Source organism: Eschrichtius robustus, chromosome 16 (assembly GCF_028021215.1).
Source record: "Eschrichtius robustus isolate mEscRob2 chromosome 16, mEscRob2.pri, whole genome shotgun sequence".
In the NCBI taxonomy this organism is placed as follows: Eukaryota; Metazoa; Chordata; class Mammalia; order Artiodactyla; family Eschrichtiidae; genus Eschrichtius; species Eschrichtius robustus.
This window is the reverse complement of record NC_090839.1, coordinates 19,297,462-19,310,186: the sequence shown is the minus strand read 5'-3', so window position 1 is coordinate 19,310,186 and position 12,725 is coordinate 19,297,462. Positions and strand designations below refer to the sequence as shown.

General features: G+C 40.2%; 1 protein-coding gene across 1 annotated transcript in view; it reads left to right on the top strand.

Annotated features, from left to right (window-relative positions):
- The window catches only part of TOP1 (DNA topoisomerase I), an 86,449-nt gene that overhangs the window by 57,044 nt on the left and 16,680 nt on the right, over nt 1–12,725 (top strand). Inside the window, exons 9-13 of the mRNA XM_068523958.1 lie at nt 1,307–1,422; nt 4,772–4,893; nt 5,819–5,941; nt 7,745–7,932; nt 8,195–8,339. Of these exons, the coding sequence (XP_068380059.1) occupies nt 1,307–1,422; nt 4,772–4,893; nt 5,819–5,941; nt 7,745–7,932; nt 8,195–8,339 (694 nt within the window). The remainder of the gene's footprint in view (nt 1–1,306; nt 1,423–4,771; nt 4,894–5,818; nt 5,942–7,744; nt 7,933–8,194; nt 8,340–12,725) is intronic.

The following is a 12,725-nucleotide window of genomic DNA, read 5'->3' as shown; positions in this document are numbered from 1 at the left end:
TCCACTCATCTGTTAATGGATGCTTAGGCTGTTTCTACCTTTTGGAAGTTGTGAATAGTGCTGCTGTGAACATTTGTGTACAAATAATTTGTTTGAATGCCTGCTTTCAGTCCTCTTGAGTGTATTCCCAGGAGTGAAGTTTCTAGATCATATGGTAATTCTATGTTTAACTTTTTGAAGAACCGCCATATTGTTTTCCACAGCAGCTGTACCCGCTTCATTCCCACCAGCAGTGCACAAGAGTTCCAGTTTCTCCACATCCTCATCAACACTTGTTATTTCTGGTTTGTTTTTGTTTTTAAGAATAGCTATCCTAGTGGGTGAGAGTGCTATCTCATGGTTTTGATTTACATTTTCCTAATAATCAGCACCCTTGTCAAAAATTATTTGACCATATATGTTGACCTTGGTTTTATAGTAATGGTATTGTTACAGCACAGTTTTTGATACATGTAATTTTTATTTTATGTTTCTGAACTTTAAAACATTGGCGTTGGAAGATGACAGGAAGTAATAGAATATGCATAACTGGCCTCCAGGATAATTCTGCAGAACTGTAGGACTTTTCATTTTAAGATAGAAATACTGAAGATTAAAATCTGTGAAGTTTTAAAGTATTCTATCTGTAAGACAACTGACTCTTTAAAAAACAAAATGGTGGTGGTGGTGGTGAGAAGGTTTGTCTAATTCTAGAGAAAGAAAGACTTTGAGACATATCAACCAATTGCAGTGTGTGGTCCTTAATTGTATCCTAGTCTATAAAATACTTTTTGGATATAATAGGGATGTTTTTAATATGGTCTGAGTATTTGAAGGATACTAGGGAACTATTACATGGGATGATAGTCATTATGTACTTTCTCAAAGGGTTGTTTTCCCTTACACCTTCACCTGGCATCTCCATTCCCAGGAGGCCTTTTCCTATGTATCAGCTGTAATAAATAATACCTCTGTCATGTACACCGTTGTGGCTTACTGTTACATCATTGTGATAAAACAGTTGTTTCCATATCCATATCCCCTACTTATTGCTGAATAATGATCTCATGTACTCAATATCTTTGGACTAAACTGCTGAAATGTATTTTCCTCCATTCACCTGATTATTCCATCATATTTGTTGTGAGTATTGGCTTTTACAAAGTGAAGGATGCTGGTTTTTTTGACCCAGGCCTTGAATGTGGGGCCGAGAGTCATTCCAGAGCACCAGTCAGTTGAGCAGATAATTATTTTGGCATTTAATAGGTGATAATCTCTATATTAGGTGAAGTGATCACTAAATGAGGTTGTACTTTGTCTTTTAAAGGTGGGAAGAAGAGCGCTATCCTGAAGGCATCAAGTGGAAATTCCTAGAACATAAAGGTCCTGTATTTGCTCCACCATATGAACCTCTTCCAGAGAATGTCAAGTTTTACTATGATGGTGAGTTGTTCCAAGGTTGTCCAATTCTTGGCCAAGGAAAGAGTCTGCTTCTATTTAGGAATAGAAAGTGAGGAAGGATCTTGTGCTGTATAATCCTTTTTGTTTGTTTCATTTTGTTTTATCGTCATCGTATGGTTTGGGGAAAGGGCTATCAGGTGTTTACTTTACTCTTAAAGTCCCATTTGGTGCTGAAAAAGTGCCGTGAGAAAGGGGCTGTCTTATCTCCCTTGTCTCCCTTTGAGACATGGTCCCAAAAAGGTCCATCTACATAGGTCACACCACTTGGTCCACAAGCCTAATGTTTTTATCTGAACTTTACTTCTAAGGAGCTACTCTTTGTAAGAATTACTAGAAAAGCCTGACTTGAATGGTAGTATTTTATTTTAGTGACATAATGCAAGCTGACAAGCTGCTCGTTGCTAGAAATAGTATTTAGTACTTGGTTGAGGATTAATTAGTCTGCCATCAACATCTAGGTAGGGGTAATAGGTGTCTATCACTCACTCTACACAGCACAACACTATGCCTTTGCCCTTTATGCAGTCAAGTCTGATGAGCCGCTCGGAAGAAATATCCTGCCTAGTTCTCTTAGAACCCTTAGAATTGTCTATTAACTGTCACTGGTATTTCTGTCCTTGGGTTGAACATTTTGAGAGTAGTCTTCGATGCTCCCTTATTGGCATATAGCAGTTTGCAGATGGTAATACTCAACTGATTTCCCTCATTCCGAGAGTTTTCTCCAGAAATGGCTAGAGCATTATTCCTCAAACTCTCATGTGCTTCAGATTCACCAAGTGGGTCTGGGCCCATTTAATTGGTGTTGAGTGATATTGGGTGCTTCTGAACCAAGTGGTCTGCTGACCAAACTTTGAGAAACACTGGGCCAGGAGAACTGCTGAAAAGCATCAGTGGTGAACACTCAGAGTTCTGGTATATCTCTGTGTCCACGAGCAGTGGCCTCAGGCCATGGATGCTTATAGGTCAAGGGTAGTAGTTTATACTGAAAGGCTGGGTCTTGCAAGTGAGGAACATGTCAAACTTGGCAAGCTGGAATTCCTTTTTTTAAACTGTATTTATTCAGCGTGCCTGTATTCAGACACCAGGACCCAGCAGCGACAATACTGACGAATCCCTGATCTCATGGACTGTGCCATCTAGCAGGACCTTATAGCCTCAGTGACAAATGCTTACATCAGATAAACATTCTGACCTATGTTGAGTGGACAACACAGGACAAGAGTACAGAGTTCTACTGTCAGCCCTCACAGTGGGTCATTCCTGGAGACTCTTAAATGTGACTCAAAGCTAAAACCCCAATGAAGAGAAAGAGCCTTTGAAAAATCATAAAAGTTCAGGTATTCTGTAACCCTAGTATGGGTTTACCAAGAGCTTTAGAAAGTTCAACTGGTAAAGCCTAACTCTGAGGTCCAAAGTGATTTGAAGGACAACTAGATTCCTTTCTTTAGCCTTTGGGTTTCTCTTACTTTCCAAGATGGGAAGCCAAGGCCTGAACTTATATCACTGGTCACCATGGTCCCTTCCTGCATTCTTGCCCAGTCATCCTTTATAGGAGCTCCAGCTCCAGGGCTCTCACATTTTCTCATTTGCTCTTTCTCAGATCTCTTCCCTTTGATTAGGTAAAGTCCCACACTGCAGTAAGTCAAGAAGTTGTATTTGACTTACTAGTCTGGAGTGATACTGTCAGTCCTGCCTGCTCTCTAGGGAAGAGAATTCTCAGACTCCTTTAGTGCTTGCCAGGGAGGTGGGGAACAGACTGGCTGAAGCAGTGAATGGCCTCTAAGAACCTCCAGCTTTCAGCTCTGACTCAGCAGTTTCTTATTCCTGGAGCTCAGCCTTTTCTACAAAGCACTACCGTTGTCAGGAGCCTTTAAGTCATCCTCCTACCCTTCTACTGCTGGGAGCTGTCATTTCATCTTTTGACAGCTCATCTAAAACAGGAGGCGTCAAAATTGCTTTCTCTATTGGGACAGAATTCAGTAAAATTTCCCAAAGAGTATACCAGACATACCCGAGAACAGTTTACATTCTTTCTTGCCTTCTATTTTATTTCATTTATTTTATTCTTAGTGACTTAATGGTTTCCTTTATATTGGAAGCATGTTACATCTTAACTGGCAACACTGGTTCCGACTTGAGTGGGGGAATTCTAAAGAAGTGCAGGAAACTCTTGAAAGCCAGCCTATCCTCCCCAAGGTGTCGTCTTTGGAAGGAGCCAGAATGTTGAGAGGGGAAGCCGCGCCACCTGCTGGCCTTTTAAAATTACGAATTTCAAGCAGGTTCTTTCTGTCTACCGTGAAAGTTTCAGTTTGGAGCTGCAATTCCCTGTATCAACCCTACAATCAGGGATAATAACTTTATAACCATCATGAGATGAGATGTCTTCTGAGTTTTGAAATGAATGGATTTCTGGTTAAGTTTTAGTTTTCTGTAATAAATGGGAAAATCCTTGGTGAATTATTAGTACCTGTGTAATAGTAAGGCAGTGGAGAAATGTGTATGCCAAGAACCCCAGTCATCCCTGTGTTCTGGATGAGCCCTGTTTCCCTGAAAGAGGCAACCTCATAATGCCTGTGTTCCAGGGCATCTCAAACTCTAGTGTATACACAAGCCACTTGGGGGTCTCATTGAGATGTACTTTCTGGTCAGTAGGTCTGGGGTGGGGCCTGAGATCCTGCACTTCTAACAAACTCCCATGTGATGTCAATACTGCTGGTCCATGAACTATACTTTGAGTAGCAAGGTTCTAGAGGAATGTCTTACTTAGATTTTTCATATGGGATATCTGGGCTTGCCTGCTGTGAATATATATTTTTAATTCATATTCCACCCACCTAACTTTAAAGAAGAAAGATGCCTATTTCTTTTCCCCACAATTCCTTTCTTCCACTCCCTGCCCTATCCCTTCCTCCCCTTCTTGAACAGAAGCTGTTTAGCTTAGCAGTGGCAGGAGTCCCTCTGAGGATTTGATTTTTAAAAACCATTGAAGAGGTGTAAAGGACCCTGCTTGCTGAAAGGAAAAGGAAGAGTGACTGGGCCTCCCCCAGGTCATCCCTGTCCTGAGCAGGCTCCTGGGAACAATTTACTGGCATAGTCTCCAGAGAATGACCCAGGTAAATATCTGATACAGAGAAGGCGAATTCGTACAAGTAGATACAAATCAATATACTACTGTCTTTGTTGTTATTGTTGTTACCACGTGTCACCAGACCTTTACATACATACCTTTGGAAGGTAAACCATTATTGAAGAAGACGTCTCCAGAGCCTCAGTGTTTATACTCAGAACATGAATACTACACCTCATTTTTTGGAACCACTTTTTTCTCTAGGTAAAGTCATGAAGCTGAGCCCCAAAGCAGAAGAAGTAGCTACGTTCTTTGCAAAAATGCTCGACCATGAATATACTACTAAGGAAATATTTAGGAAAAATTTCTTTAAAGACTGGAGAAAGGTATTGTAGCCTATATATTGATATCCTAGCTCCTTACAAAAATATTGATCAACTACTAAGTAATAAATTGTAATTTTACAAAAAATTCCCTGATGTACAATTTGAGTTTTATGAATTTTATTGTATTAAAAAGTTGGGGGAGGGGGTTCTGTTCATTTACTGTGTTATATAGGTTTTCTGTCCAACAAGAATACCTGTATTTCTTTCCTGTCAGCTCTCATAGGCCTGTAGGGGGTAGTTTATCAGATTAGGCCAAACAGAAAACCTCAGCTCCAGCTGAGCAAAGCAAAGTTTGCCTCTGCAGGACTGCCCTCTGTCTGCTATTGCAAAGAGACATGCATTAATGTTGTCCTGTTCCCTCTTGATTCATGCTCGTTAGCTTTGGGTACTTTCTGCTCTTGAAACCACATATCTATCCTGTATCTGCCTACTTGATTTTAAACAATTTCCTTATTCTCAATATGGATAATATGAACAGAGGCTGAGCTGAAGTTTACCTTCTGAATAGCTCTAGAAGTAAGATTTAATAAGTGAATAGAGCAAGGATGTTTCTAGGAGAGAATGAATGTGGGAATATTTCTCCCATTACTAAAATGAACGATGTGTATTCATGTTTCCCCAGCTGTGGTACTCATATGCTTAGGGGGTTGGGGCAGTGTGCCAAGGAGTACGAGAAACTACATAAGAGTGTTACCCTTTTCAGTGTTAAGTTATTTTGAATGTCTTCTATTGAATACATATTTATAACAGAATGAAGTAAGAAACATGTTTCTTTTTTTTCAAAACTCACAAGTTTAGATTGACTACCTCGCCAGATACCCTTTGACTGAAAACATGATGCTTTGCTGTAACTGCAGGAAAACCAGAGGGCTTTTTAGTTTATTTACCTTCTTCTTCTTCTGTCTCCCCCTTTTCTTTTAACTAGGAAATGATCAATGAAGAGAAGAATATTATCACCAACCTCAGCAAATGTGATTTTACCCAGATGAGCCAGTATTTCAAAGCCCAGACAGAAGCTCGGAAGCAGATGAGCAAGGAAGAGAAACTGGTACTGCAGAATTTCTTAAACCTCTGGAGAATTTTAGAATAGTGATCAGTTTATCTAATTTTCTTCTTGTTTCTTACAAAACAGTTTTGACTTTAATGATTTCACATGGCTCTGTACTAAAGATGTAGGATTCTCAGCCTAGTGAAGTCTAGAATTTCTTAAGGGTTTTATGTAGACTGAAAATTGTGAACAAGCACTATGTTTAATGGCTCAATATGAGAACCCTGGTGTTCTGTTGATCTAAAAACCAGCCAGTAGCTCCAATAATACAGTATTTAAGGATGGGCAGATCTGACCCACAGTGGCTCCTGGATGTTAGGGATTTAAGACATAAAATCATATTGGCCATATGTACACACACACACACACACACACACCCTCTCTCTCTCTCTCTCTCTCTCTCTCTCTCTCTCTCTCTCTCTCTCTCTCTCCTTCTTTGATGTATTTTACTCTGGAATCTAGGCATGCTTATCCATCTTCGTCTTCTAGCCGTGGCCAACCTCATTCCTGAAGGATCTTTCTAGTATCCAGCTGGGATGTCACTTTCTTCTAGAATACTGCTAGGCAAGCTATAGATAGGCTGCTTGTTTTTGTAGAAAAGTTTTATTGGAACATGCCACATCTGCTTGTTTACCTATTATCTATGGTTGCTTTCATGCAACAGTGGCAGAGTTGAGTAATTACAGCAGAGACTGTATGGCCCTCAAGCCTAAAACATTTTCTATCTAGAATCAGAGGTCTAGGAGTTAAGGATTTTAAGGAATTCTTTGCACTTCAAGGCCTTGTAGTTTCAGTATATTAAACTTGCATGTTTATATAATTTAGGCCGTTGTCTTTATATTAACTCATTGTTTGAGGGTGCCTATTTGACCTTCAGTTTAAAAAATTAGGAGTTACTATAGGGATAAGAATGATACCTGCACCAGGCTTTTTAGTCTCAGTCTTTTCTCCAGTATTCCCAATTAGTGAAATTTGGTTTATTTTTCACTTCAGGGGTGTTTTTCAAATTAAAAACCACTTTAGGGAGGGTTTGTTTTTGTTTTGTTTTTTTTAATATTTATGTATTTGTTTTATTTATTTATTTGGCTGAGCCGAGTCTTAGTTGTGGCACACGGGATCTTTGTTGCCACGTGCAGGATCTTCATTGCGGCATGCGGGATCTTTTAGTTGCGGCATGCAGGATCTGGTTCCCTGACCAGGTATCGAACCTGGGCCCCCTGCATTGGGAGCGCGAGTCTTAACCACTGGACTGCCAGGGAAGTCCCTAGGGAGGTTTTATAAGTAACACCATGTCAGAGCCCTGCCAAGGACACCTGTTGCCAGCAAGTTGTGGATTTTTATCTACACACAAGGCAGCAGGACTTAAATTGAATTGCTGAGTATAATATGAAGGAAGAGTCAGCAGAGGGTAAGGAGGCTCCAAATCATTCCATCTTTGGAGCAAGGATCACAGTATAAAATATATGTACCGATGTACTAGGAAAGAATCCATAACAGGTTTCTTTGCACTTGAAAACCCACGTGAAATACTGTTCACATGGGAATTTTATTGTATTTAAGCTTGAAAAATCTCTTTGGTCTTCTGGGAATTCCCTGGCAGTCCAGTGTTTAGGACTCTGCACTTCCACTGTAGGGGGCCCGTGCGGCCAAAAAAAATCTCTTAGGTTTTCCTTTATCTGAATTTGTTTCTTAGTGATTTTTAGACTTTTCTCTACCTTGACCTGTTCTCCCACAAGAGCTAAGAATGTATGAGTTGAGCACAGTAATTTGAATCCCTTTTGAGTACTTCCTTGCCATCTCCAGAAAATCAAAGAGGAGAATGAAAAATTACTGAAAGAATATGGCTTCTGTATTATGGATAACCACAGAGAGAGGATTGCCAACTTCAAGATAGAACCTCCTGGGCTTTTCCGTGGCCGTGGCAACCACCCCAAGATGGGCATGCTGAAGAGACGGATCATGCCTGAGGATATAATCATCAACTGTAGCAAGTGAGCACAGTTCATCCTTTGGCCGGAAATGAAGTGGAGGGCTTCCTTTGTTCTTGGTAGTTGGGAATTTTTCCTACATTACAGAGGACTGTTTGGGAGCAGCATGGTATTTCTATGTATAGATCTCCAAGTGTTTATCACGTATTGACTGGTGAGGAGGAAACCTGGAAATATATGCTCAGCAGATTTGTCCACTTCAGGTTATGAAAGGTGAAAATTGCTCATTACTTCTCACCTCACTGCTCTCACTTTATTTCCACAGAGATGCCAAGGTTCCTTCTCCTCCTCCAGGTCATAAGTGGAAAGAGGTCCGACATGATAACAAGGTTACTTGGCTAGTCTCCTGGACAGAGAACATCCAAGGTTCTATTAAATACATCATGCTGAACCCTAGCTCACGAATCAAGGTAAGGGGTAGCTAAGAGCTGCACCAGTTAGTGGGGCTGATAATCTCTGTCTTTTTGTTGAAATCTAATGTTCTCAGCCTCTAGAATCACTCTGACAAATTGAAAAACCTCCCCACAAAAAGAAGGTAATTTCATAATTAGCATTATCTGTTGATGTCCCTAAGATGTATCCATTTTTTACATCACATTGTAATCTTATTTATTAATTCACAAATATTAACTGAAATCCCAGTATGAGCCTGGCACAGTGTATGCATGGTGCTAGGAATTGTGTTGGTAAACAAGATGGACACAGTCCTTGCCTTCACATTGTTTACTGTCCAGTGGTCAGAGTGCAATGAAGAACGTGGTAAATGGGTATTGGCTTCTACAGCTAGTTCTCTTCCTCACCTTCCTTGGCTCTGAAGAAGGGAATGTAATTACTCTGAATCCAGAAAGAGGTTGTAAAATCTAGAGTCTTACATACTCTGTCTTCCTAAGGTTTCATCTGGGTAGATTCCACCAGGACCAAGTGGGATAATGTATGTGAAAGCATATCATAAACTGTTGAGTACCCATGTGTTGCTATTTATTGATACTGTTATTGAAAGGAGAAAACTGTCTTGGAAGGTCAGTCAGTTCTTGTTAGCCTGCTAGGCATACCTGCTTGGGCAAGTCCCTCAGACATACTATGGAAATGTGAACAGCAACTTAAAAGAGAGATGGGCTCCACAGAAAAACAGTCAAGGAATTAGTTCTGTATAGACTGACTGTTTACATGCAGGGGACTGAGGCTAAAGACCCTCTTAATCTTGGTTTATAGCTTATTAAACACTTGTTAAGATTTGAAAGCCACAGCTCAAAAGGCTGTGTGTCTTTTCAAGACTAAACGCACATTTTCTAGCTTATAGTCCTGTGTCCTAATGAAAAATACCCATGTATTATATATTTTCTTCAGTGTAATTGGAGAATGTCTCTGTTTTTAGTTTAGAGTAAGTATAGAATCAGAAAGAGAACCCCCGTGGCAAGTAAAAGTCAAGTCATTTAAAGAAACATGTTGTATTCCTCTTCTGAAATACCACCAAGCTGTAGGGCTACCAAGGTGGATAAACAGTGGTTTTAGCCCTCAAGGAACTTATGGGCTGCTGGGCAAGTCGGATAAGAAGTCAGTTGTATTGGAAAGGTAAATGTTGAATGCTTCAGATAAATGGAGTAGTTATTCCCAGCAGCTAGAGATGAGAAACAACGTTATGAAGGAAATTTTGTTACAGTTAGGTCTTAAAAGAGAGGTATTTCAAACAGAGAGAAATGTGTCATTATGGACAGAGACGAGGGGTATGAAAAGGAGTAACAGAAAGAATTGTCAAGTGATGGTTGCACAACATTGTGAATGTGCTGAATGTCACTAATGGTAAATTTTATATTATGTGTGTTCTACCACATAAAAAAAATTTATCAAAATAAAAGATTTTGGATTACTGTTAAAAGTATTTTCACATAAGTTGACATTTGATTCTGTTAATAACCACACCAGACATGTACTAATGCCATCATTTTACAGATAAATTTAATCTCTGAGAGGCCAAATTGTTGCCAGCCTTAAATGCCATGCTAAAGTGACTAGACCATGTTCTGCATTTGATGGAGAACCACTGGCTTGGAACAGAGGAGTGTCTTGAGCATAACCCGACTTGAGCAAGATTTACAGGCATTACACATAATCAAATCAATAAATACAAACTGTTGTAAATGCTGCAAAGGATACAGGGTACCTATTTGAGAGTATGCCAGGGCACCTGATCTGGCTTCTGGGGTTTAGGAAAGGCCTTTCTGAGAAAGTAACATTTAAGATGAGACTTACAGAATGAATAGAATTTATCCATGGAAAGGATAGGGGAATGGGCATTCCAGACAAAGAAAACAGCCTTTTGAAATCCCTGAGGTAAGAAGGAGCTGCGTGTTCTTGAGGACTGAAAGACGACCACCGTAATTGGAGTACAGTGAGCAAGAAAGAGGCATGATGGAGAGGAGACTGGAGAGAGGGATGCAGGCCAGATCTTCAGACTCTTCCTTAAAAAAAAATTTGAAGTTTTTTTTTTTTTTTTTATGTGGACCATTTTTAAAGTCCTTATTGAATTTTGTTACAGTATTGCTTCTGTGTTTTGTTTCTGTTTTTTAATTAATTTATTTATTTATTTTTGGCTGCGTTGGGTCTTCGTTGCTTCACGCTGGCTTTCTCTAGTTGTGGGGAGCAGGGGCTACTCTTTGTTGCGGTGCGCAGGCTTCTCATTGCGGTGGCTTCCCTTGTTGCAGAGCACAGGCCTTAGGTGCGCGGGCTTCAGTAGTTGTGGCGTGTGGGCTTCAGTAGTTGTGGCTCGTGGGCTCTAGAGCACAGGCTCAGTAGTTGTGGCGCGTGGGCTTAGCTGCTCCACGGCATGTGGGATCTTCCCGGAGCAGGGATTGAACCCCTGTCCCCTGCATTGGCAGGCGGATTCTTAACCACTGCGCCACCAGGGAAGCCTTTGCTTCTGTTTTATGTTTTGGTTTTTTGGCCACGAGTCATGTGGGATCTTAGCTCCCCGACCAGGGATAGAACCTGCAACCCCCTGCGTTGAAAGGCGAAGTCTTAACCGGTGGACCGCCAGGGAAGTCCCTAAAATTTTGTCTATTATCCAAATCCAGTAGGAAGCCACTGGGCTTTAAAGAGGGGAGTAACGCCAGATTTGTGTTTTAGAAACCTGTGATATAACTGATCATTCTGACTGCTGCTCTGTGGAGACTGGATTGGACACAGACAGGAAGTAGGGAGACCAGTAGGAGGCTGTTGCAGTACTCCAGGCAAGAAATGGCGATGACCTAGACAAGATGATGGCAGTGGGGGTCGAGAGAGGGGAACAGATGCCAAATACATGTGTGCTCTTACAGGCAGGATTAGAGTCGATAGTAGGAGAGTCTCTGAGGGTTGAGAGACTCGTTAGACAAGCTGGGGGAGCTCCTCAAGGGCAGAGAGCCAGCCAGTTTTTATTCAGACAATATCCAGATAACTGCTGTGCACTGTAAGGATTTGTGCAGGTTTCCGAGTGATGGTTATGGCAGTGAACCTAGAAAGCCACCCAGATGTAGGCCCTGCCTAGAACTTTATACCCAGGACAGAGTGGCTCACTCTAGCAACTGGGTTGGGATCCTGAGTCATGAAAAATGGTTAAAGCTTTGGCAAGTGGTACTGTTGAGGGGAAAATAAATGTGATTTCTTAAGCTTTCTGTCAGTCCTCCTCGGTTATGTCCCACTCAGCAAAACAGACCTTCAGAGGTCGAGGTTTTGACAGCATGTTAAATGGTTTTTTAACTGCACTGCCAGCAGGAGAAGCATTCTCTTTTTAGATAAAAATAGAAAGATACAAGTAACAGGGATTTTATTTTCAATGAAATATTTCAAATATACAAGAATAGATATAATGAACACTTATATACCTACCATCTGGCTGTGTCAAACCTTAACACCATGCCCTGTTTCTTCAATTGCTTCATTTCATAAAAAGTATTCTGATAACCATAGCTGAAGCCCACTAGGTGCCATTCATCTCTTTCCCTAGAGAATACTACACTGAATTTAATGTTTTCATTCTTGTGTGTATTTTTGTATTTTTACAGTATATTATGTGTGCATGAGCAATATGTAGTATTGTTTTACAAGGTTTGATTTTAAATGAGATATGTTATTGAGATTGTTCTGCAACTTATTTCACCCAGCTTTGGTGTTGAGATTTTATTACCTTGATACACATTTCTAATTTATCCATTTTATTTGCTACACGGTATTCTATTATATAAAAAATTATCTGTTCTCTTGTCAAGAGAGACTTCGGGTTTACAGTCATTAGCTAATATAATAGTGCTGGCATAAACACATTTTCCTTGTGTATACAGACGAAAATGTCCCTTAAAAATTCTTTATTAGATATTTCCAAATTGTTCTCTAAAGTACTTGAACCAGTTTACATCACCACCATCCTCCCAACATTGGGCACAAGTTTCTCTTTTTTCCATATGTTTCTAAGATTTTGCTTTTTATATTTGGATCTTTGATCCACTACAATGTATTTTTGTGTATGGTGTGAGGTTGAGATCTAATGTATTTTTCCCAAATGCATAACCAGTTGTCCCAGAACAATTTAGTTGTGTTACCCCTCTGTCATATATCACATTTCTACACATATGTCATATTGTTTCTGGGCTCTCTGTCCTGTTTCATTTGTCTGTTTCTTCATCAGTAGCATACTGTCTGAACTACTGTAGCTGTATAAAGTCTTACTATTGAGTTGGACAAGTTTCCTTCGTCTCATTCTTCAAAATTGTCTTGGCTCTGTGCTCTTCCACATTAATTCTGAGATAAATTTGTCAAGTTCT